This window comes from Solea senegalensis, linkage group LG6 (assembly GCF_019176455.1).
Source record: "Solea senegalensis isolate Sse05_10M linkage group LG6, IFAPA_SoseM_1, whole genome shotgun sequence".
In the NCBI taxonomy this organism is placed as follows: domain Eukaryota; kingdom Metazoa; phylum Chordata; class Actinopteri; order Pleuronectiformes; family Soleidae; genus Solea; species Solea senegalensis.
The window spans coordinates 3,553,389-3,578,795 of NC_058026.1; the positions used below are offsets into that span (position 1 = coordinate 3,553,389).

Below are 25,407 nucleotides of genomic sequence, written 5' to 3' on the forward strand. Positions count from 1 at the left end.
TAACGGAGCTAGCGTAGCTAACAACGCTAACGGAGCTAACTGGTAAACACTGCCAAACCGCCGACATGATGAGCTAACGTTAGCTCCTTGTCTACAGGTGTCGGGTGATCAGTTCTTCTTCACACCTCTAAAACAGCACAGCGCAACTGTTTCAAGAGCAGCGAAGAAGAACCGTGTCAGAGCTAACGGAGCTCTACTAAAGTACTACAAGTACTCGCCGATACCGATGCCCACATTTTTGGCGGTATCGGAATCGGAACAACTCTACATTGGACACAACCAAACCAGCCAGAGTGTGCACTCCACGAAGACGCTTCCTTATATGCCCCATGAAGCACAACGTCCTTTATGGTATGCAAAGGCTTCCGTAGTTCCCTGACCCTAAGAGTAGCCAAAATAATTACTCAAGTAAAAGTACTGTTACTTTAAGATAATAATTACTCAAGCAGAATTAAAAGGTTTTTTTTTTTACAAACTTCTTTCTCACCATAAAATGTCACTCATTTTACAGACTGAACCCTTAATTTCATACAACAAATTACCAAAAAACAACTTTTTCATGTTGTATCTGTACAGCACACACAAACACTGACATCAGATACATCTGTACAGTCACAGACTCGTTAAAGACGTTATTTTGTTCTCACGAAACATGTGCGTAATTAAATACGAGGTGAGTGAGTGATGCCAGAGCCAGATCACATTGTGTTCTGCCAAGTGTGAACAGTTGAATCTGCATGCAATCAGATCTCTCAGGACGGATGATAATAAGTTTTTGTGGTAAGAAACGGTAATACAACTCTTGATTAAACTACAGGGATGCATAAAGAGCGAAAGTAAGGATCATTTCTTTGCTCAAGAGAGCAGCTCGATTTATGGGAACGTCAGGATGATTTATTATTTCCAACAGTGATACCCACTCATGCTGTTGTTTGTTTCACGTCTTCCCGGCTGCAACTGCAACTGGGAACAGCAGCGCGGCATAAAGTCACACGATGACAAGCAACAGAGCGTGTCTGGACGTCTGATGGCCTGAGGAAAACAAGTCAGTGGCCTGGAACTGAGCTGTTGTTAGAGAAGATTAAGAGGCGGGAGAATGTGTTTGCACTGGCCGCAATCAAACAGAAGTATAAGTTACAACGCCAATCAAGACTCCGAGCAGACAGACGCCTGCAAATATGAGACTGAAATCCTAAATGGATGCTAAATCCAATTGGACAGAGGTTTATCAGACAATCTAATCTTCCCAAGTCACAAGACATACAGGATTCTCACTTGATGGCGTATATCTGGGCCTCAGTCATTGGCAAAGCCACCGTTTATTTGTGTTTGTCGGCTTGTTTTCTTTTTTTTCCCGGCAGCTCATTCTTTTCCCCATAAGTCTATCCGTCGAGGAGCCGCCGTCAGTGTCCCTTTCGATTATCGGAGGCTGGACGCCAACATCTGCACCGTTAAAAGGTCCAATTAGGGCTCTGAGTGGACGGTTTGGGGCCACTGATTTGGGTGAGATGAGGACAGGGTGAGGTGTTTTGTTGTGACATGGTAATGCTCGTGTTGTGAGGACCCACATTTGTTTATAGGCTCAGTTTTCCTCTCGGTGGGAAACACAAACAAATGTAAATGATTAAAATCTATTCAGACAAGTAGTTATGGTTAGGGTTGGAGGAAGTTGGAGAAAGAAATTGATATGAGTCAACGTTACGTCCTCTGAAGTCGTTAAGACGAGGGTGTGTGTGTGTGTGTGTGTGTGTTCTTGGCATTACTGCAATTTCCAGTCCCTCACCTACAACATGTTCATGTTAAAAGACAAAAACACAGAAGTTTGAATGTATCGTTCTTTCAATTTTAGTCTGTTTTGCATTCCTGGCATATTGACGTTTAAGTGGTAATGTTGAGGACTAAGTTAAGTTCTCCTTAACCTTCTCTTAACTCTTCTCTAACACATTTACTTCTCTTTTTGATCAAATTTATGCAGTCCTCCATGCAGAAGAGTAAGGATACTCTAGATGATTTTCTGCAAAGGAAGTGTGTTTACCAACTTGTTTTTAAGCATTTTTATTGATCTTTTGTAGATGTATCTTAAACAGCAGCTTATTTTATTATTTTTACTTATTTTAACCTTAAAAGCACCAGAGAATGTCCTGCAACTAACGATTATTTTCATAATCGATTAATCTGTCCATTATTCTCTCAATTAATCAAGTCATTGTTTGGTCCACAAAATGTCAGTGTTTGTCAAACCTGGAAATGAAGATGTTCTCAAATGTCTTGTTTTGTCCACAAGCCAAAACAATTCAATTTAAATGATGTCTTTGTTATATGAAGCTGGAACAATCAGAAATCTCGTTTTAATCATGAAAAAAATCTTCAAACTGATTAATTAATAATCAATATAGTTAACAAGCAATTTAACTAAGTGCTTTTGCCAATTTTTCCAGAATAACTTCCAATATCTGGCAGTTATTTACAATTTCCTGCATGTTAAAACACCATTTTAACAATTTAAACACTGCAGATTTTGTGTGATAAATTTGAAATTTGAATAGTATAAATCACTATTTTTTTTTTTTTTTGTCTCTCAATGTTTCTTTGTCTCTCAAACGGGCCAAAAAATGGAAACTATGCACAGGTGCTCACCCAATTCTCGCCCAAAACAACCTCAAGGAAAATAATTGTGTGATTTATTATCCGATTAATCGACTAATCGGTTCAATAATCGATGACTAGTCGATTATCAAAATAGTCGTTAGTTGCATCCCTAATGTAGATGATTAAGCGGTAGACAATGGACAGATTTGGCCTAAATTTCAATACTAAATTTTAGACCTACGAGTGCTTCAATAAGAATTATATCAATTAAACAGATTTAATATGTGGGTAATGTGTCTTTGAATGAGCAAAGAAATGATTTATGAAGTCAAGTGGCTTTAGGTGCTTTTACAGTTTCACGTTTTCCAGCTGCTTGGAGGAAAAAAAACAAAACATGCAGCCAGCTGTCACCACAGATGCACTCAGTTCCTCTCCATATGCACGAAGCAGAGCAGAGTGAGTTTGCATCTGAAAGTGAAAGTTAGAGGAAATTAGAGCAGCCTCGCTGACTCACTTCTGCCATTTTTACAAAAAAACCCACAATCCATTACTGTTAGGACTTATCTTTTCATCAAAAAACACCTCAAACTATCTAAATAATTGATGCCATAAAGTAATATTTTAGGAAATACACCGAAAGAGATAAAAACATTGAACCTGAAGTTCATTAACTAGTGATAACAATACTGCAAACGATACCGACTAATAGCTCCAGGTTAGTCTTTATGTCTCATAATGTGCCATAAATCATGTTATAATTGTTCTAATCTATGAGACACAAACTCTTGCAGGTTAGAAAAGTTGTCAAACGTAAAAGTAAGAGCTTGTTACGTGTTACAAACCAGTGCACACGCTTGGCAAAACAGGCTCTCTCACTTTTGTCAACAACAGGTCATTAACTTGAGTTCAGCCGCCCATTTCCTACAGGTGGAAAAAGAAATATGTAGCTGTTGTGTGCAGTGGGAACAGTGGTCACCTGACCAGAACACGGCGGGTTCCCCATCGGCTTCTACAATTTAGAAGTGAAAGGCAGTGATCTAAAAGTGTTTAGTTGCTGCTGAGGATGAAAGACGGACGTTGTCGGTGCTCTCCGCGGTGCACTCACATCGGGTTTCTGTTCCCTAGAGCAGAGGTCCACAGCCACCGCGCCACCGGGCCGCCACAGAAAGACATTTCATTGATTATCAGAGTCTGAAAGATCTTTTATTTTGAAAAAAAACGCTCGTCTAGGTCACGTGATATGGTACGTCAAAAATGTAGACCTCCAGTACGTCTTTAGGGCGGACCAGGGTTGGTGCGCGTCAGAGTTCTGGTTGTGCACCCCGAGAGACGATAACCTCGACAGCACCAGAAAAGTCACAAAACAAACTATCACTGCAACTTTAAACAAAAACAGGAAGTGCGCTTGCATGTAACACACGTCGTCAACATAGTGTGCGATGACATGATTTGGGTACAGGCTCCTGTTTTTATGCAGCTCTTAGTCCTTTCAATCACTGAATGACCCACATAACAGTATCCGCCCTTCACTGGATAATAACCTCCGTTTGGAGAATCACGCTTACTTGTTTGCTGCAACCGTCATCAGCTACACCTGAGTATTTCAACTATGTGAAACCCGATGTTGAGCTGGTCACACAGTGTTATCAGTTACTGATATGCTGCACACTCACCTGGGAGAGAAGGCAGGATGCAGGTGTTAGGACCATGTTTCTCTGGATCCTCAGGTGTGTATTTGGAGTCGAGGATCTGGTGGAGGCTCAGAAACTCCCGGTACCTCCTGTAGATCAGGTACTTGCTGCCTCCTCGAGTCTTCACCTCAATTGCGAATTTCTGAAACGGAGGAAGTTACATGAGAAACGTTGTGCCCTTCACATATCTATGAACATGTGGATTTTAAAAAAAAACGCACAAAGTAGTCGATGAAGCCCCTCTTCTCCTCGACGTCAGCGATGGTGGCACTGATGGGGATGTCATTGGGAAGCTGATCAAAGTCGCTGTGTGACAGAAACGCGACAAACTTAACAGTTTATGGACCTTTAACGTAACACAATTATTGTTATTGACTGTTCTGATGTAGCCATCGCAACCAAAACAAACACATTTCAATTTCATCTTCATTTATTTGAGTATTGTTTGTATAAAATAACACACAATTTAGGCTACATTTGAGTGAACGGGTATTACCAATGTTGTGGGGACCTAAAACTGTTTACACAGTCACATTATGGGGACTTGTCTTCCTTGTGGGGACAAAAATCAAGTCCCCACAACGTACAATATACTACAACGTACTACATTTTAAGGTGAAGATATGTTTTAAGGTTAGGTTGAGGTTAGGGTTAGGATTAGGCCAGTAGTAATTGTGGTTAAGGTTAGAGTAAGTCTCTAGGAAATGAATTTAAGTCAATGCAATGTCCCCTTTTTATCCTCACGTTTTTGTGTCTTTTAATTTATTTATGTTGTTTTAGATCTATCTTATCACCTCTCGTGAGCTTCTATGCCTTTTATTTATTGTGTCTTTTATTTATTTATTTATTCCGTACTTTACAAAGTGCTTTACAAATAAAGTTGGATTGGATTCAGTGCATAAAAATAACATAATCACAAAAACCTACAGGTGCTATGAAACTGCTGCGCAGTATATACATAACAAGTGTATATAAAGCAAGTAAAGGTCGACTATTTCACTCACCTTTCATCGCGTAACTGCCGCAGCAGCGACATGGCTTTTACGCGCAGCGCAAACTCCAATCAAGTTGCGCTTAAAGTGCGGAGAAAAGGCGCTAGTTTCGCAGAGAGTCGTTCACACACACACACACACACACACACAGACTGACTGACTGCGTTTGGAGCAACGGTGCGGAGACAACAGGAAGCGAGAGTTTCACAATAAGAGCCGAGAATGGTGCGTTCACGGTCACGTGTTTAAAGTTATGGAATGGGCGGGGAAAAGTAAACATGATTTTGATCAAAGAATGACATCAGCTGCTGTGACAGTGACTCAGCACAATGTAAATGTAATGTTGTGTGTGTGTGTGTGGTTTGCATGGATTCAGTTTTCTTCAAGTTGTCCCAGTGTACACCAATTTAAGCTAGGGTCTGTAACTTCTGTGTTTCTGAAACGCCATCTTATACTTTATTGCATTCCAAAAGTAGTGGGTTTATGGAGGGTTTGTTTTTTTTCAAATACGAGTGAGTGTTTTAATACTTCATTTAAGTGAGACTAAAGATGGAGATGTGTGAGCGGAGAATATACTGTACAGCAGAAACTGTACGTACTGTGTAAATGGTTGCTAGTGTGTTATCTCTACAATTTATGAACAGGCGATATGAGTCCTGGCATACATGCTGACATTGCCAGGACCAGTAATCCACATTAGGACCAAAAACCTGGTCCAACTGAGGCAAAAAGTGAGGCATTTCGGATGTAATAGCTAAATTAGAATTGTGGTTAGGATAAACTTTTTTATAGTCATAAAATACATATTAATATCTTTATATATTGTCCTTTTTTGGTAAGGCATGTTTATTATTTTATTGTTTATTATCTTTATCTTTACTGTCTTTGCTGATGTAACAATGTACATTTCCCCTTTGTGGGACAAATTAAGGGCTATCTTATTTTATCTTAGGTGTAACCTGTTGATGGTTAAGGTTAGGAATAACACTTAGTTTGGGACGTCCAAATCAATAGAATTCAGTGCACTCTCTGTCTGAATTTAAGTATGTATGTGTTCTTGTATCGGTATCTTTGTGAGGACATTTGTTTTTTTTAATTCATGAAATTCTTTCTCTGCATTTAACTCATCCTCTACTAGGAACCTTCCCAGAGTTAGGAGCAGTGGGCAGCTAGCAAATGGGGTTGGGCAGGGAGCAAATGGGGGTTGGGTATCTTGCTCAGGGGGACTCAAACCGGCAACCCTCTGGTTACAAGCCAAGTTCAATTTCCGCTTGACCACGGCGGCCCCAAATTTTGTCTGGTCCCGACCTTCTGTCGCCCCCCTTAAAATGACTTTCTGGTGGTTAAGACTGGGTTTCAGGGTCAGACATGTAGTTGTGATGGTTAAGGTTTGGGTAAGGGCTAAGATTAGCATGACGTCTACAAACATGTGTGTGTGTGAGTGTGAGGGTGTGTAGTTTTCCTGCTGGTGTTTTACAATTCATTTTAAATAATGCATTTACTTGAACACATATTAAAAGGGCATTTTTCAAACAGGTGGGGACAGGGATTTATCTCTCGTGCTACATTTAGGCGATAAACTTTTCCCCATCTGTCTTTTTCTGAAGTGTCTGCTGACATTTGTCCTCTTTCATCTCTCTGTCGCCTCCTATCTCACGTGAAGAGGTTAAGTGCACAGCGTCCAAAATCAACACCGCACACTAAACATACTAACACACATTCCTTTGACACAGTCATGCCACTCATGTCAGCGTTGGCCTTTCACTGCAGCTAACGGCTAATGTCTGCCAAGATTAGTGTCGTCGGAGGGAAAATAAAACTGAAACATCACATTCAAGATTAAATGTTACAACACTAGATGTCAGCAGAGACGGCGCTGTGTTGGAGGTGTAGAATTAGGCAGATACACACTGAGAGCTGAGGTTCAGAAGAGACAATCCAATGTTTTAAACACTAGAGCGAATGGAATCATTATACAAAGCAAACTATATTTAAAAAAACAAACAAACAGATTAGATTAGATCAGATAACATTAGATTATCTGTCCTCAATAAACTGACAAGAAAAAATTATACTTATCACATTATTACAGTTAGTGCATTAAACATTAACATTAACATAAACATTAGCATAAATCTGTTTTTGTATTGCAAACTACACACAAAAAATGATCATATTATATATCAACTAATATCATCACAATTTTAGTGGAATTAAAATGATAAATACTATACTATAAAAATGAAAATGGAATATAAATAAGGTGAAAACAAAATAGGAAATTTAAATGAAGTTAATATTTATCAATTTAGTTTTTTATAAATATATACTATACGTAACATCTCTGTTATATTTATCACATGACTAAATGTCGTACGTTTTAACTACAGTTATTATTGATTTAATTTGAGATTAAGACTCATTTTGGATCATAAATAGGTTCACAGTCAAACACACAGTGTGTTTTATGCACATAATGGTTCCTTTAAGCTTCTTTGAGCTCAGCCTGCACACACATACATATACATACACATAAAAAGTCTGGAAAAAACAATCTTACTTAAAAGTTTTCACGCTTGAATAACGCAGCCTGAAAGACCAGGTTTTTTTGGAGCAGTGGAATTCACTTCCGAAACTTATCCTGGTTTGTTTTAGCCGTACTCCAATCTGTTTGCAGCCCTCTAGCTCGACGTTGCTGTTGCCTCCATCTGTCATCATCCATCCATCCGTCCATCAGTCCGTCTTCTACCACTTTGTCCTCCACATGACGCCAATCTCAGCTGACATAGGGCGATAGGCGCAGTTCACCCCTTCACCACTTCATCGGTCCATCACAGCCCATCTGTCATCATCATAATGTCAAAAAAAACCGCCTCTTTTTATTTGGATTTAAAGAGGCAGCAGACAACTATCATGTCCTGAATGCTTCCTGTTTGGTGACTGTTGTAAAAGACACAGCCGTCGCAAGAGGTCATTGATCACACAGTATTTTTTACGGACAGGCTATTAATATCATTTTTATGCAAAAATCACTTTAAATCAAGGTTCTCAAACAAATGACCTGGGGGCCACTGAGGCCGGTCAAGTGAAAAAAGGTTGAGAAAAAGACATCGAAATAATCCTATAAACCAATCCAATAAACATGGAATTGATTGGGGGCCCACATATGGCCCCCGGGATGCAAGTTTCAGACCTCAGATTTGTTGTGTTTCTGTCTTGTTAACAGATTCATTTTGCTTCATAAATGTGTTCTTTTTTTGTGTGAACTATCAAAACAAAGACTTTTACTTTGGAAGGGTGAGCAAAATCATCCTGGATGTTTTAAATTTGCAGTAACATGATGGATTATCAGGATATCATTTTGAGTCAAGTTTAGTTCATTTTGTCCTGACCAGCCTAGAAGTTCACTGGCTCTAAGGTCATTTTGAGTTTTGAAGCCCCCCCACTTTATGGTAAAAAAGGAGTGAGTGAGTGGAGCAGCTCTCTGTTTTTTTGCAGCCTCATCATCACTAATTCTTCCTCACCAGACCTTCAAGAGTTAATAGTTATTTTAGTTATGTAACAGATTTAATAGCTGCTCTCAAAAGGAGGGTAAAAGAGTTTACCTTGTGTTTATTTTGCTTCTTAATTCCTCTCACTAATGGTCTCAGTGGTCTCGTCCTTGGCAAACCCTTTTTATTTTTCCTCATTCATTACAGCATTGTGTTTACTTCATTCCAATCCGCATCTTTCACTCTCTTGACCTTTGTCTCCGTTAGGTCCTGACCGACCTACTCATCCCTCACACGTATCCCTCCGCCATGTTTATTCAGCAGAGACACTGTGATTGGAACGCAGGGTCAGAACAGGGCACTTTTTTGTTAGTCGTTGTTTTAAAGCGACGAGCATAGGAACATCTGAACCCAAAAATGTGACTTATATGCGGTATATGAGATGGTTACGTAAAGAAATACAAGTGTGAAGCCAATGTGGAAGTGTCTGAAACCTGCAATCTCTTGAATAGCCATGAGATGGCGACTTAACGGGTTGCAAAAATGAAGTCAAACATGTTAACAGGCTGCAACATAACTGGTTGTACACGTCAGTGAAGGTTCAAAATCGTTTTTGCTATTTACTATTTTGAATAGTTCCAAATAATTTGTGGGAGCAGGGGTGTTTAATGGGATTATGGGGGCCCCAAGAGAAAGAGACCTTTTCTGGATTTACTGAAGCATGAGAGCTTTAATTGTTAAAGAGGGATTATGGGATTTCTCAACCTGGGCTCTATGTTTATAAATGTGGGCGAATAAGTGAACATTACTAAACATTTTGGATCGTTCCAGTAGACCAGCGCGACCAGCAGCTGTGACACTCACTACTGTGTGATCCTATGTGGCAACAGTGACATGCTATGCTATGTTATGTCCACTAAAAGTGTCAGTTATTATATAACAAATGGCTCAAAATGTTTTATATGAGAGTCTAACATCGCTGTGTGTCATCGTATTCAAAATGACACCATAACAAAAAAGCTACTTATTACTTATTTATATATGAATGTATATATCGCTTGTGATGCATTGCTTAATCCAGGGGTGTCAAACATACGGCCCGAGGGCCAGAACCGGCCCGCCAGAGGGTCCAATCCGGCCCACGGGATGAATTTGTTATTATTATTTGTTATAAAATTTTTCACTTCCAGATACCTGTGACTAAATGTTTGTGCCTTTAAAGATCCAGTGTGATGTGTAAATAGTAAATTTAGGCATGATATTGTTGAAATTGCACTTATATTTCTCAAGAAATGTCATGTTTTGTAAAAATGAAGTTCTTGTTGGTCATAGGTTATTATGCTATTATTTTACTGGTCCGGCCCTCTTGAGATCACATTGTGCCGTATGTGGCCCCTGAACAAAAATGAGTTTGACACCCCTGGCTTAATCTATCTGTTAACTAAAAAAAAGGTGATCCACAAAAACAACAAAACAGTTGGTAAACATATCAATAAATGATGGTGTAATGATATTGGAAAGTAAAATACATAACTAAATAAATACTATTCCAGTAGGGTGCTCAATCTCGGACACTAATATATAATATATATATATATATATATATATATATATATATATATATATATATATATAAATATATTAAAAAAATATATATATATATGTGTGTATATATATATATATATATATATATATATATATATATATATATAATATAATATCCAGTGTTTTAGCTCCTCTCTTGGTTCCCTATAGTTGCTATAGCTTTGCTTGGTTTGTTGCAACACCAGGTGTTTTTCACTGTTGTTACTATATTTTTGACCAAAATGGATAATCATAAAACACACATAAATAATACTCTTGCCGTGCCATTGCTCACTGCTGCCTGTTCTGTCAATGCTCGGTTAAACTCTCTGACGGGGGCAGAATTTCTATACTGCAGCCTATTCAAAGTGAAATGTTGCCTCCTTCAGGGGAAAAGTTGACTGGGAGTGCAGAAATGTAGGGAAGTAATTGACTGCAGTAACTAAAGTGTTTCCTGTAGCAAAATAACCTTTTAACTGTGCTTAAAATACTGTATATGTCAATAATGTTTGACATAGCACATCCTTATGATGTGTGGTTTGCAGTTGATTTATCTTGTTTGGCTAAACAGAACAAAGCTTAATGCTCGGGGCCACGTTGGACTTGGTTGCCGAAGGTGAAAGAAGCCTCGGGGCCTTTTTTCACTTACAGGATGTTTTCTGTAACCGCAGCCTTGAATGTGACATACTGTATGTTTCAGTCTCACAGATGTTCTGAAAGAACTTTTGAACTTCACATTAAGAGGTTTTTACGACCACGTAAAAGACACTGAGAGCATATTTAAGATCCAGTGCAATTGGCAAACTCAGATTATGGTTAAAGATAATATTAGGTTTCAAAAACCTCCTTATGACCCGTGATGTTGTAGACATAATCTCGTACGAGGTTGAAGTTTTAACCTCTCAGAACATTTGAATAACCACAAACACAGACTCGTGTAGGTGAAGAGAACGTTGGGAGGGGCTTTTGTCAGTAATTGGATCGTCAGCGGTTCAATCCCTGAGTCTACTGTGACATGATTGTGTACATCTAGAGGAAAACTATTTGTTTCAAGAACACAGACTGTGTTGTATCTAGTGCTGAAAAAGAAAATGGCTTTTCTCTATCAGGAAGGCGAAGCCTATTTTTTAATCCCAGTGTGCAGGTGCACGATTGAAAGCGCTCTCCTGTCACTCTTCTCTCTTTTATTCTTAACATTTCCCCACACGACACGATATCGTGAGTTCACCTCTCTCAAAGACACAAGTGACGATCGAACGTCATATGCGTTGACAGCTTTGACACTAGCTTTCAGTTCACAGTTAAACACAGAGCGTTTGAACCTGCAGCTTTGACAACTACTGACATCTACAGGCTGCTGAAGGGAACTGCACCCCGGAGAGCATCTTCATATTGATATTGAAGATGGATTACAATCCTTTTATAAAGCAACATCCAGCTTTACTGTCCCACCCAGTGCTTTCGATATATATCTATGGATATATGTCTATGTGTATATATGTATATACATGCATACAAACATACATATATAGATAAATATGTGTATATATGTATATACATGCATACATACATATATATATATAGATATATATAGATATTTATATATATATATATGTAGATATATACACACCTATAGATATATCTATTTACATATCTATCTATATATATTATATATGTACATATATATGTATATATGTACATATATGTATATATGTATATATATACATATATATGTAAAAACTGTACATGAACTAACGTGCACTCAACACTCTCTCCATCTCTCCAGCTGACAAAATGCCGATGACCGATCTGTTGAAAGCTGAGGAGATCAAGAATGCTCTTGATGCCTTTGCAGGTCTGTAAACAATGGCAGGATCATCATCAGATACCTATAATCCAGAATGAGAATAGATTAAGACACATTTGGTGCCATTATTTTTTATGTTTCCTTCTGAAGCAGAAACATTCGATCCTAAGAAGTTCTTTGAATTGGTCGGAATGACGGCCATGTCTGCCGACGAGGTCAAGAAGGTTTTCCAGGTTCTGGACGTGGACGGTAGTGGGTTTATAGAAGAGGAAGAGCTGAAGTGAGAGGGACTCACACAGTCTACACTCTCCTGCATTCTTTCACATGTACACGACTGAACACGCTCCGTGATGGTTTTCTGCAGGTTTGTACTGAAGGGCTTTTCCAAGGACGGCAGAGATCTGACTGATGCCGAAACAAAAGAGTTCCTGAAAGCGGCCGACAAAGACGGAGACGGCAAGATCGGCATTGATGGTGAGAGAAAGGAGGGAACGTGGAAGGGGAGTGTATTAGCATGGAGGCTACAGATGCTTGTATGCGTGACTTTATTGAAAAGAAAATGTATAAACTCTGCGGCAATCAAGGACGAATTCAACTAGTTCCATCCATCCATCGTCTAGCGCTTTATCCTCCACATGAGGGTCACGGAGGCTGCTGGTGTGAAAGCAACGTCCATCACATATAGACAAACAACCATTCTCTCACACACTCTGGTTGAGTTTTGTCATATTTCTCTCAAAGAAATGCAGCAGTTTAATGATTTTTAGTCTTCTATTATTGATTCAGTAAATATAAATAAAACAGAGATTAATCTTCTGACTTTAATCTCAGAAATTATGACTTTAATCTCAGAATTCATGCTGTTTTATTTATTTTTTTTTCCCCTCTGTCTTTCAATTTTGCATGTGGTGCTAAATACTCTTCCGTGAGTTAGTCTCATAATTGGTGCCCTTATTAAATTTTCACTTTCCCTTTTTCAGAGTTTGAGGCCATGGTACACGAGTAAGGAATGGTCGGAACACCCGCTGCCTCCACTGTCGCCTCCTCTTTGTCCCTGCATTCACATTTTTTTTGCATCTGCCGCCTTCAAACTTCCTCTGGACCCCAATCGTGGAGTCAAACCAAGCTTCCTGTCTACAAAAACACAACAAGCAGAGACAGGCCGACAGAGAGAGCCACCACGAGGAGACACAAACAGGCATACTTGTTAGGCGCCACTTTCATTTTCCAATTGAAGTTATTTATTTATTTTTTAATATATTTAATCTCTCATGTAGTATTGGTGTCAGAATAAAAATCATCCAGATTTCATGAGGATAGTTTGTGGTTTCAAACAGGTGCTTGTGCTGTAAGTGGTGTAGATGTGATGACAGACTTGTTATAGCTTCCTGTGTATTTCAGGTTGTGCATCTTGTCTAATTGTTTTTATTTCTAGATGTTAACATAACAGTGCACCTTCCTCCCACTCCTCATCCTCGTCATCCACCTTCACTCAGCTCACCTCCTCTCCTCTATCCCCTCCCCCTCCTCCTCTTCCTTACCCTCCACCTCTGATCAGATGATATAGTAAGTAAAACGAGAAAAGGTGTAAAGACTGAGTAAGAAATGATAATAAATAAAAGTTGAGTAAGAACTGTGTTGTTTTTTTTACTTATTGCTTCTCACATTGGACACAAAACATTAAAACTCAGCACATATGATGCAGACAACAATGCAAAACATCAAAAACAACATAGACTATTACAAATGTACAATCACTAGACACATAAAGGTAAAATATAGGGAAACCTTTTCTGTCAAATAATATAAATGATATGCACTAAATTTGGGATCATACACAAAAATTAGCATAAAATATGAGCAACAGCTGTCATGTCCTTTTAATGAATAACTAAATAAATTGATAAATAATAGATAAACAAATGTTAAAACCAGAAGAGATAAATAATTCAGAAATATTAGTAATTTACAGCGTCATCCAAAGATGAGAAATGGAGTGAAAGTGCAAAGTGGGCTTTATCAAGGAATAAGAAAACAATCCAAAAGGTGCTGTGATAATAATAATAATAATAATGATAATAATAATTATAATTATAATAATAACAACAACAACAATACGTTTTATTTATAGATGCCTTTCAAGACACTGTAGGTGGATTACTAACCTACAAACGGAGCCAGGTTAGCTTTTTCCCCTGATGCTAAGCTAACCACCTGCAAGCTATCACTTGATATTTAGCAAAATGAAAAAAAATAGACGTACATAAATATCTACCTTTAAATATTTGACCAAAAAAAGAAAAAAAACTTCATGGTTTTGATGTTTAAAGGTCCAACAGTAAATCTTTGAGGATGCTAACGGCATCAACAGACAGGAAGTTAGCCAAAAAACGACATTGGTAACAGTCATTTTTAATTACTTAGAGCCACTACAGTACTACTTTTGTTTATGGTGCAATAAATACTCCCAATCTTTTCTAATAATGTACAAAAATGCCATATCTGATGTAAAGCCTCATATTTCAGAGATGACATACACCGCTTCTACAACCTGATCTGGCAGCCTCAATTACACAACCCTGCCTGCACGAGTGCTGACGGGTCAGGGGATCCGCGGAGCAGATCTGTCGTCGGTCGTCGTGGGGCGAAGCTTTACAGTGGCGAACGGGTTTGTGCCTCTGAAAGGAGAGGATAATGGAAAATGTTACTCAATACCCTCACGCACTCAACTGCTTTCCACCACTGCGACAACAAATAAAGTACGTACACACAAATAAAACACACTCCAGGTCGGGAAAACGACCACCAGACCACAGCCAGAGGGTATGTGGAGTAAGTTTCTTCAGTTTAATGTATGGAGTCAATATGTTGCTCCACATTTGAGCCAAAGTTAGTAAATCTGAGTAATATCTTTACTAGAATTTAAAGAAATTGTCACATTTTAAAAGCATGGACAAGGTTAGAAATAATATCTGGCCTGGGAGATGATTTCAACAATCTTTTTTTACAGAATTCAAAGCTTTTATTCTGAAAAAATATGAACTGAAAGAGAAATTCCGTTTCTAGAATTGACAGTTATGTGACAAAATTGGTTTGTAATATAAAAACAAAGCACAGCTGTAGCAGATGTTAAGCTCAAAGAAGAAGCAGTAATTCTCATACTTGAACTAGTGCACACATTTTTAGTCTGCATAACAAGTTAATAATTTTCATCACTAATTTAGAAATGTTTTGTCTATTTAATGAATGAAAAGTACCTGGGAAACAGACGGTTTTCAGTCGCTCCCTGTGGTGACAATCTCTGAGAAAAATAGACGACTGTTAATATGAACAATCCACAACAACACGAACCAATGTTACTTTATATGGAACATCATCTTTCATACCTGGAAATCAGATGCCGACTCGCTCTTCCTGTCAGGGAGGAGAGACATTGTTTGAAAATCGACAGAGCCCCGTCGAAGACTCGATGGAGGAGGCGGCGGCGGTGGTGGAGGTTGGTGTTCACTGTAGCTCTTTGTCAGACTGGGCTTTAGCTCCGTCGCAGACTCTGTCTTTTTCTCAGGGAGTGGAGACACCGAACGCAAGTCTACAGAGGCTCTACGGGTGGGCGTGGCCGGAGGCGGGACATCTCCATAGCTCTTGCTCTCTGTTTGCTCAGTGGGGTCCAGCAGGTTGTTCATACTGTGGCTTCTTAGTGAACCACCGCTGAGGGCACACACAGGACATACAGTATATTCACATTGTTGGTCACAGTGTTGGCTGGCATATGAGGGGGGGCCCAGCTGTCGCCCTCTAAAGACCCTCGTATACTTCCACGGAGCTCAGATTCTGGAACTGCGCACAAAGAGCATGTTGGGTATAAGTTCTGCTGCCCAAGCAGAAAAAAAAAATTTCTACAAGAGAAGAAGGAGTCGCCAAGGATAGCCATCCGAGCCTTGACCTGGCAACCCTCGACCCGGCTGACACCCAGACACAGGCTTAAGTTTCTAAATTCACATGTTTAATTGCAGGGTTTTTACCCAAATGTAACATCTTTAGAGTCATTGCGATAGTTAAAGGCGACATAGACCGGAAGCTCCAATTAACGCTGCGTTGGTGTGTGTATCTGCGTCATTACCTCGTTTATGAAACCCTAAAGTTTCAGAACAAACAGTTCAGCCACTGCTGTGAAAATAGTGTTGTATTGTTTTCCTGGGCTCTTCCGTATGTCATCAGTATACCTCACCACTCCTCTCACCACCGTAGCGCCTCCTGGTGCGGGCACTAGTCCGGGCACATCCGGTTGCGTACATTCAACCGCAGAAGAAGAAGAACTACTCTTGTTGTCGCTGCTGAGATGCAGAGCATCCACCGTGCCAGAGGGGGAGCTGTGTATCTGAGAGCTGGCCTATCTATTATGTCACTTCCAGGTACCTGGCCAATCACAGGACAGTGGGAAAGCTCTCGCTGGCTGGCCAATCACAACACAGTCCACGGTCTGGGGGTGTGGTTTTGGTCTGAAACAGTACGGCTGACGAGAGCGTCAGTGAGGAGATATTTTGATCGGCTCGTTTGCAGCGATTAGGAGGTTTTTAACCATGAAAACAAGTTAATATATGTAAGTCGACCTCCATAACTAACATATATGTGAGATACAAGCATTTGATGTCACCTTTAAATGGCTTGTTGTGGGGAGATTGGGGGCCGTCTCCACTTCCCCTGTTAGCGGAAAACCAGCCTTGCCAGGTCTCGGGTCTCGCAAGACACACAATCCCTCTACAGAGGGTACCAGCTATAAGATGAAGGCAGAGCCAGAGAAAAAGAAGTAGAGAAAACTGTTGTTGGAGGAAGAAAAGAAGAGGAAAGAGGATCGACCTGATGTACTTCTAAATATCTTTGCGATATACTCCCTGTTTGCACTTTCTCGATGTTTGTTATTGTTGTAAAGGCGGTTGCTCGATCATTTTCATGAACCGTGTCTGCAGCTGGTTAGCTGGTTTGCTTGCTAGCGGATATGTTAGCATAATCCCGAGTAAACACGTTTGTTTTCGGTGGGTTGAAGGCATCAGCAGTGAGATTTTACAACTGTGAGGATAAAACTCTGAAACTGTAGAGGGAGGGCTGTAAAGAAAAGGGCAAAGAACATGAAATTCTCCACTTAGAATTTCTGTCATACCAACCTTGTCGCTAAAGTGTTGGAGACATCTTCTACAGGTGCCACATAAGTGGCAGGGAACCATCCTTGACTGAAGGAGACACGATGGATGACAAGATGTTAGCAACGTATTACTTTACATATGACATTTCATCTTATTATTTAAAGTACAGTAGGCATGGTTTTTCTTGGCATTGTTGATGAAGATTTCTACAGAAACATTCCACAATAATCTCTCAGTATAATCCCATCGTGTGATCTGACACTTCTGCACCAGATATTGCATTTACTACAAAGAAACCTTGAAACTAGTATAAGTATAAGCAGAGAGATTTTAGAAATAGAAAAAGTAATGAAATGAAAAAAGTTTGCATGTTCACACTCATGACACAGAACTGTGATTCCAAAATGTGAGAATTACTGAATCACCCTGCAGATGATGTCAACAGTTTTTCATGCCTACTGTAGACCATCAGCATACAAAAGAGTAACTACATGAAACTATATACTATTGAAATGACACTGCATTGTTCAGTGCATTGTATGAAATTGTTAAATTTGTAAAACACTGGTGAATAAACCTGCATATACATTGTTCATTATGCATAGATGTTTTTTCCTGCTACCAACCGCAGGCTGCTGTCTGTGCGTCCATACAGCCAGCCATTGCGTGGTTCCTGAACCAGTACGGTGACAGTCTCTCCTCTATTGAACGGCAGAAGCTTTGGGTTGGACGAGGACGGATGAGACACCAGGGCTCTCATGGCTCGGCCTCCGCCCAGACCCAGAGATTCACCCACTGAGCTGGAGCGAGAGCGGCTCGGGAGAGGAGACGGTGCTGGAGGAGAAGGAAAACGAAGAATTAGTGCAGGAACAGAGAGTGAGATTTAAAAACAAAAAACAGATATCAGATACTGTTTGCACTTCCTCATTCGCATGGCACTTAAAAGAGATGCAAGGGAAACAATTTTGCAAACAGGAATGTGAAATAATACTATATACCTCCCACCTCTAGAGGGCACTCTGCCCAGTGCCTGTTGCTCCCTCCTGGCCCAGGACATGTCTTCATCTCGGGCTACCGTCTGCAGCAGGGAGCTCACTGAACCTCGCAGCTGCAGAGACACATCATACACAAAATTAAAATAAAGATGTTGGTTCTAGTGATGGGTTTATTTGGATGACGTGTAAAGAGACAAAAAAAGCATGTTAATTTATTGCCTGGAGCTAATCCCAGTGGATAAAGGGCTAAAGGAAGGGGTCGCCAGTCCAAGATGAACACTCATACCTGTATGATTATTGCATGTGAGAGCCTGGAGAAAAAGGCTACTTTTTTCCCCATTATTACGTTAAAACGTATATACAGAGGCGATAATGTGCAGTATAGTGTCTTATTTACTTTTTTTCAGCACAACCTATAGGCAATCTAATGACATGATTTTTCTTTCCATTTTTACCAACTATATAAACACACCCGAGCAAAAAGTGCTCATTTGGAAACATGTCACATTTCAAAGTTCACCTCGCTTGTTTTTAATAACAAAATGAAAGAAAAGTTGTCTATTTTAATTATCACTACTACTACTTAAAAAAAAAAGACATAAAATGTATCGTAATTTTGACTCAACAACTCATAACAAGCAGAAAAATACATTTTGTGAAGCCTGAAGATTTGATCTATAAGCACACAACTATAGGATGTGCATATAAGGAGTTTACCAAGGGTGCTCATCCATGCCGTGTGATCACAAAGGGTTAAAACCACCATTAATAAAAACCAGAATTTTTCTCCAGAATTTTAAAGAAAACTGTCTAAATTATTTTGGGACAATGTGGGACCAATTAAGCGATGCAACATCATACCCACTCTGACTGACAAGTACCTGTGCCTCTTGGTCCAAGTGGGTGGGTGTTCGAGGTCTGGACCCTCTGGTCTCGTTCACTTTCTCCTTCCATCCGTCTGCCTTCTGCTGCAGAGACGCGCCCGTCTGAAAACAGTGGAGACAGGAGAGAGAGAGAGAGAGAGAATGTTGAAAAGAAAAGGCAACAGCACATAAAGCTGCCGGGAGTTTCAGACAGCAAAGCAATTAACACATGAAAACACATGGGTTGAATAAAAAATGCTGCACAGCCTGGTGTCAAACACACACCTGAGAAATAAAACACTTATTTACATAATTTCAGCCATTTATATTCTTATTTGTTTTGATTTTGTTATTGTTATTTGTATTTTTAATTTGCTGATGTAGTAAGGTGAGCTTAAGTCATTTTCTATTTTACTGCGCCTATTAGTTTATCATGTTCTAGTTTATCTGATCTTTCGTTATTCAGTTACTTATTTATTTACTTACTTATTTTAAGTACTTTTACTTACATTTTATCAGCTAGTATTTGTGTTTTTAATTCTCTTTTACTTTTAGATCATCCAGTAGTATTTTTAGTCTCCAGTGTTTTCACTCGCGCCGGTTTGTGAGTTCCATGAAAGTATTTTCTCACTTCCTTTCCTCTCTTCCTATCCTCACTTCCTTCTTCTCTTAACTTCTTCACTTCTCCATTGCTGCATTAAATACATTACTTTCCGTGAGTTGCTTTCTTTGATCCAGTTTCTTTGATTCAGCGTTGTCTTGTATGAAAAGTGCTGTATAAATAAAGTTGTTGTTGTCAGTGGTTGTGTGTGTGCACCTTGTTTATGAGGAAGAGTAGCGACTGAGTGAGGCCACAGTGCTTCTCTGCCAAGAAGCGATACCTCCTCTCCTCCTCCTTCAGGATCTCCTGCTGGCTCTGCCTCAGGTACAACATGTAATCACTGTTCTCCTAAAAGACACAGAGGCATACATTATCATACATTATAGTGCAGGAGTACAGTTAGTATACCGGTGTGTACGAGTGTCTACCAGAGAGTCTCTGAAGGTTCCTCGTCTGAGCTGCTTCTCCAGAGCCTCTGCCTGATTTCTGACCTCCAGCTCATACACTCTGCGACTTCCCTGCGGCACAAGAAACAAAAGTATGGAGTTCTTTTTAAACAAGATATGAAAGATTTGTAAAACTGCAAAAAAAGTAGATCGCTCCTCTGTCCAAGTAACAGAGCCATAGTCAAATATCTTCACTCACTCCAAAAGAGAACATGTTATAGTCATTTGTTGATTATACTTTCAGTAAAAATACTAGTAAAAATGTATTCTACCCCTCTGTAAACTTACATCGATGTATTCCTCATCCAGCTTTACGTTCTTCTCCATAGCCTGCAGCACCTCGACCTGGAACCATCGAAACTGCAGTAGGAAGAAAGAAAAGAAAAGTCCCCATGATGTGATCATCTTGTCCGAGCGCGTTTGTCGTATACCGACATAAAAAAAAAAAAACATGCCAATTTGTATTTGAACCTCATGAAAACATTGAAATTGTAACATATACTGCAGCATGGATTGTGCCCTGTGTTTGATTTGCACTGACCACTCCCTCCATCTCTGCGGTGAGTCTCCTCTGTGTGTCTGATATCTGGATCAGGACATCGCCTGTTTGAAACCACAAGATTAGAGCTTGTCAGAGATTATTACGGTCAAGCATTAGACCAGATTGAAACACATACTGACAGACATATTGTAACAGTTAAGTAAAGTTTCAATAATGACTGTCCTCTCAAATTGATACATGGATACCTATCAATTTATCTACCCAAAATTGTAATCACAATGAGTTTAAACAAAGGAGATTATAATAATTTATTTGTAAATTACACAATACATTCATCCCAATCTAGACTTCAGTGTTTCAGTGCTTTGTTCTTGCAAATGTACACATCTGGGCATCAGTCTTTTCGTAGCCTTCGTCAGGGGCAATATTAATATTTAATTTGTGCTCTTTACAAAGAGAGCACAATATTTGAGATGGTAAGTCAATAACACAATTCAGGTCTGCGACAGGTTCTTTTGATCTTACGAGGAGGACAACTTAGATATTGTGGAAAGTTAGCCAAACACTAATAGGTTCCCCCGGCCGTGTCTATTGTCATGGGCTGTGGTTGAACTAATGAACTGAGTGCAGCTGAAAGACTGTCCTCATCTATAATTCAGGCACCGTCACTTAATATGGCCCCAGGTCATGCTGTGGCTCCCTGACCGTCTCAGTTGTCAGAACTACGAGTGTCATGCTGTGAGTATTTTTTAAAAAAAAAGAACATTTCTAAAAGTTAAAGACATAAAAATGTAAGTTTCTCCAAGCTTTAGTCTGGGTTCTCTTCAAACTAACTCTATAAGCAAGAAATGATCTCGTTATAGATATCAATAATGGAACTTTGTGTACTGCGATCACATTTTTGCCATATAATCCAGCCCTGACATCTAGAAATGTGAACATCTGGTGAAGTGATCAGTGAGTGCCTCTGCGTTCTTGCCACAGGGGGCGCTCCCTGCACACTTTCTAAACACTTGAACAATTGCTTTTTAAATGAAATGTTCAGTCAGGGATTTAGACCTATAGTGACACAAGTCACAAGTTTGGATGACAGTTAATAAAGAGAGCGGGTTTGATTAAAGCAGCGACTCCATTGAAAGAGGCTGAATCATTAAAAAGGTGTTGGTGAATGTGTGACTTCTCCCAAAACGGTGCACTTTTAGTGATCTGCAAGAACGAGAAGCAGCTAGAAGGTTCATTCCAGAAAGAAGAACTTGGTGATTAAAGGTGTGACCAGCGATGTATGTGCTGAGTTGCCAGCAAGAGAAATTAAGGATAATATTAAGTGTGTGGAGTGTGGGGGTGGAGTGGCTCAGTGGTGGTTCCAGGTGGTATTGCTGCAAAAAAGGCTCCGTCCATCTCCGTATTTTGCATTCTCGACTGATCCAGTCTGACAATAGCAAGATTATAGCAGTTATAGCAGGTTTGAGAAGAACCACGTCCCCAGCAAGCCTGAGCATATGACATCAAGATCAAATTGAATAGAAAATGAAATTAGTATTAAAAGAAGAAAAGACGAGACAGAAACTCGGCTCCAGCCCAATAATTTGTGCAAACTGCCACATTTTTCCCTTTATCCTCCAATTCCTAACAATCTTCCAACAGGTATCTTGCCTCAGATTTGTGCTTTAGGCCAAATTCAACAAATAAGGCTGGGGCAGACATTGTTGAAAAAGCTCCACAACAGCATGCATCCTGTCCAGTTTGCAAAGTTTGGATTCAGCAGCTGCCTCCGAACACAATAACCCCTGAGAAATGGAACATTACATTTCTCCTTCCATCTTGGACGATCTCTTCCGTTTTTGCACTTAAAACCAAAAACTGTCCAGTCTTGAAAAGTCCAGTAACATGTTCTCTCCCAAAAAGTGATCATGTGATCTGTTGAGACACCAAACCATGTATCTACATTAACGTAGTTAAATGTAATGTTCACATGAAAGGTCCCACCAATCCTGATCAAACCACATCTTTTGATATTCACTGATTATTATTTGCCGGGTTTTTTTTCTCAAATCAGCATCACATCCACGTTCATCATCAGTCTTCACCACTCACTTCATTGTTCCAGATGAAAATCCCGTGAGTGTAACATAACAGCATAAAGCTCACACTTACCAAGAGAGCGAGAGGAGAGCGTGTGAAGTGCCTGGTCGCCCATCTTAGCCACAGCACTGAAGTAGGCCTCACTGCAAACAGCCAAGGCTGAGGTACACACACACACACACACACACACACACATATATATCACGTGTTAATCACGTTTCCAAATACTTGACATGATAAAGCTTTAAGCTTTGGGAGTAAAGTCAGAGCCAGCTGAACTCATCTCATTCACACAGAGGCCTCACGGTGTTGACATGTGATAGGTGATTTCAGTCCATGCCAGCGAGGATAGATTTACCACGCTGCCTTGTTGCCTCCTGGGACTGACGGCCTAATCTTGTTTTATCAGGCAGACATGCATTAATCATACATATGCTACTCACCCAGTTACCAATATAGCACACGTGATGTGTATATATATATATATATATATATATATATATATATATATATATATATATATACATATATATATATATATATATATATATATACATATATATATATATATATATATATATATATGTGTATACATATACATACATATATGAATGTATATATATGTATATGCACATATATGTATATATGTGTATACATATATATTAAATACATATATATTTATATATATATATATATATATATATATACATATATACATATATATATATATAAATATATATATATATATATATATATATACATATATATATATTTAATATATATGTATACACATATATACATATATGTGCATATACACATATATACATACATATATACATATATGTGCATATACACATATATACATACATATATGTATATATATACATATATAGTTATTTCTATATAGCCACAGCACTGAATATATATTTCTACATACACAGTTCATTCTCTTTGTGGCACACGTGATATATATATATATATATATACACATACATATATATATATATATATATATATATATATATATATATGTATATATATATGTATATATATGTATATATGTATATATATATATATATATATATGTATATATATATATATATATATATATATATATATATACATACATATATACATATATACACCAAAAACATGCCATATGGGAAAAAAAAGAGAGTCTTATTCTTCATTCTATTCTTATTGTATATCATAGTGTTTATTTTGTCGTGCTATACATCGGTCTTGGTCCATCCTTCTCGGGACAACACACGTTGAAAAGATGTAAATGAATACGATACAAAAGTATATATATGTATATCATGCATCACCAAACCACACAAATGCTAAACTACAAGTTAAAAAACAATTTTACATTTAAATATTCAGAATATCCTATTGCCAATATCTATGCCATTTGCGCACATGCACGCGCGCACACACACACACTCATTAGTCATTCACTCACTCATTCACCCAGCTCTCGTTCCAGCCACTCATGAAGATCACTCACCTTGAAAGGCTTTGACGTAGCTGTCTCCAAGAGTGACAAGCTTCTGGAGGCCTGGGTTGAACTGTTCCATCAGGTTCTATAACGACACACACACACACACACACACACACACACACACAAAGTTTTCACATCTCACTCACATCAGGCCACATAAAATCTGACACTTGATAAGAACTCACCGAATAGACGGTCAGAGTGGATCTGTGCAGCTGGTCACTGTTTGCTCCCGACATTGTGGCCAAACTTTCAGTCAAATATAAACTTCTCACACACACACACACAAAAAAAAACCAGTCTGGTAGAATGGACGTCAGAGACAAGACAGAGTCCGATTTCCCATTCAAACGTCTGTATTTATACACAGCACAGTCACCTTCTGCTGCTCCTTCCAGGGTCCAATAACAATAACACCTGTGCAGTGGACTGATTGTGCCTCCCTAACTCTCCTTCTCTCTGCCGTTCACGGGCTCTTTTATTCCCCTTGTCATCGGCGGTGTTCGTGGAAAGAGCAAGCAAGTGAGCATGGGAGAGAGAAAAGGGGGCCAGGTGCCATGGATATGAGGCGGCCGTTTCAATTATTGATTGAGGAGGAGGAGGACGGTCGGCTGCCCAACTGGCTGTGATGTGCACTCACACCTGAGAGTGTGCGACGACTCACATCCAGGTACAAAGTGTACTGAATGATCACATGTATCATCGCTGAGATAGTAAAATCTTCAATAAGGAAACATCACACACGCAGGTTCATCATTTAAAACATTACAACAAAAAAATTTAAAATCAGCATTTAAACTGACAACCACATTAAATCCAGACGATAAACAGTCCTGAAGTCAAAAATCCATTCTAGTTCTATTTATAGTTGGATTACACCAAGTCTGTTCAACTACAGACTCTTTTCACTGTTTAATATGTAGCGGAAATTCCTCTACAGCAGATCAGGTCTCAAACCCGCGGCCCGTGGGCCACATGCAGCAGACTGCCGGCCACTGATTGGTCAGAGAGTGTTGTCACTGGAAGAGTCATGAGTGCGACAGTGCAGTTTGGTTTAATGAGTTAAAAAGAAAACATGTGTAAATCTCCAACATTTAGAGATTAACACACAAATATTTA

The 25,407-nt window shown here is 39.1% G+C and overlaps 3 protein-coding genes across 3 annotated transcripts in view; 1 reads left to right on the top strand and 2 right to left on the bottom strand.

Annotated features, from left to right (window-relative positions):
• The window catches only part of ncf4 (neutrophil cytosolic factor 4), a 30,168-nt gene extending 24,722 nt beyond the window's left edge, over positions 1 to 5,446 (bottom strand). The window contains exons 1-3 of the mRNA XM_044028414.1: positions 5,285 to 5,446; positions 4,502 to 4,586; positions 4,263 to 4,422 (exon numbers count right to left, since the gene is read on the bottom strand). Of these exons, the coding sequence (XP_043884349.1) occupies positions 4,263 to 4,422; positions 4,502 to 4,586; positions 5,285 to 5,316 (277 nt within the window). The 5' untranslated portion in view covers positions 5,317 to 5,446. The remainder of the gene's footprint in view (positions 1 to 4,262; positions 4,423 to 4,501; positions 4,587 to 5,284) is intronic.
• Positions 1 to 13,787, top strand: part of pvalb7 (parvalbumin 7) — a 30,152-nt gene extending 16,365 nt beyond the window's left edge. Inside the window, exons 2-5 of the mRNA XM_044028415.1 lie at positions 12,134 to 12,202; positions 12,305 to 12,434; positions 12,519 to 12,628; positions 13,135 to 13,787. Coding sequence (XP_043884350.1) covers positions 12,142 to 12,202; positions 12,305 to 12,434; positions 12,519 to 12,628; positions 13,135 to 13,160 — 327 coding nt within the window. The 5' untranslated portion in view covers positions 12,134 to 12,141 and the 3' untranslated portion in view covers positions 13,161 to 13,787. The remainder of the gene's footprint in view (positions 1 to 12,133; positions 12,203 to 12,304; positions 12,435 to 12,518; positions 12,629 to 13,134) is intronic.
• A 463-nt stretch (positions 13,788 to 14,250) lies between these two features.
• Positions 14,251 to 25,289, bottom strand: baiap2l2b (BAR/IMD domain containing adaptor protein 2 like 2b). Its single transcript, XM_044028413.1, has 14 exons — positions 24,474 to 25,289; positions 24,295 to 24,370; positions 22,857 to 22,943; positions 20,742 to 20,803; positions 20,489 to 20,560; positions 20,183 to 20,272; positions 19,971 to 20,102; positions 19,172 to 19,276; positions 18,301 to 18,403; positions 17,922 to 18,129; positions 17,317 to 17,382; positions 15,541 to 15,862; positions 15,412 to 15,455; positions 14,251 to 14,832 (listed from the first exon to the last, which is right to left on the bottom strand). Exons 1-14 carry the CDS (start codon positions 24,525 to 24,527, stop codon positions 14,757 to 14,759), a joined length of 1,497 nt encoding a protein of 498 aa, XP_043884348.1. The 5' UTR covers positions 24,528 to 25,289; the 3' UTR covers positions 14,251 to 14,756.
• Between the last annotated feature and the right edge of the window lie 118 nt (positions 25,290 to 25,407).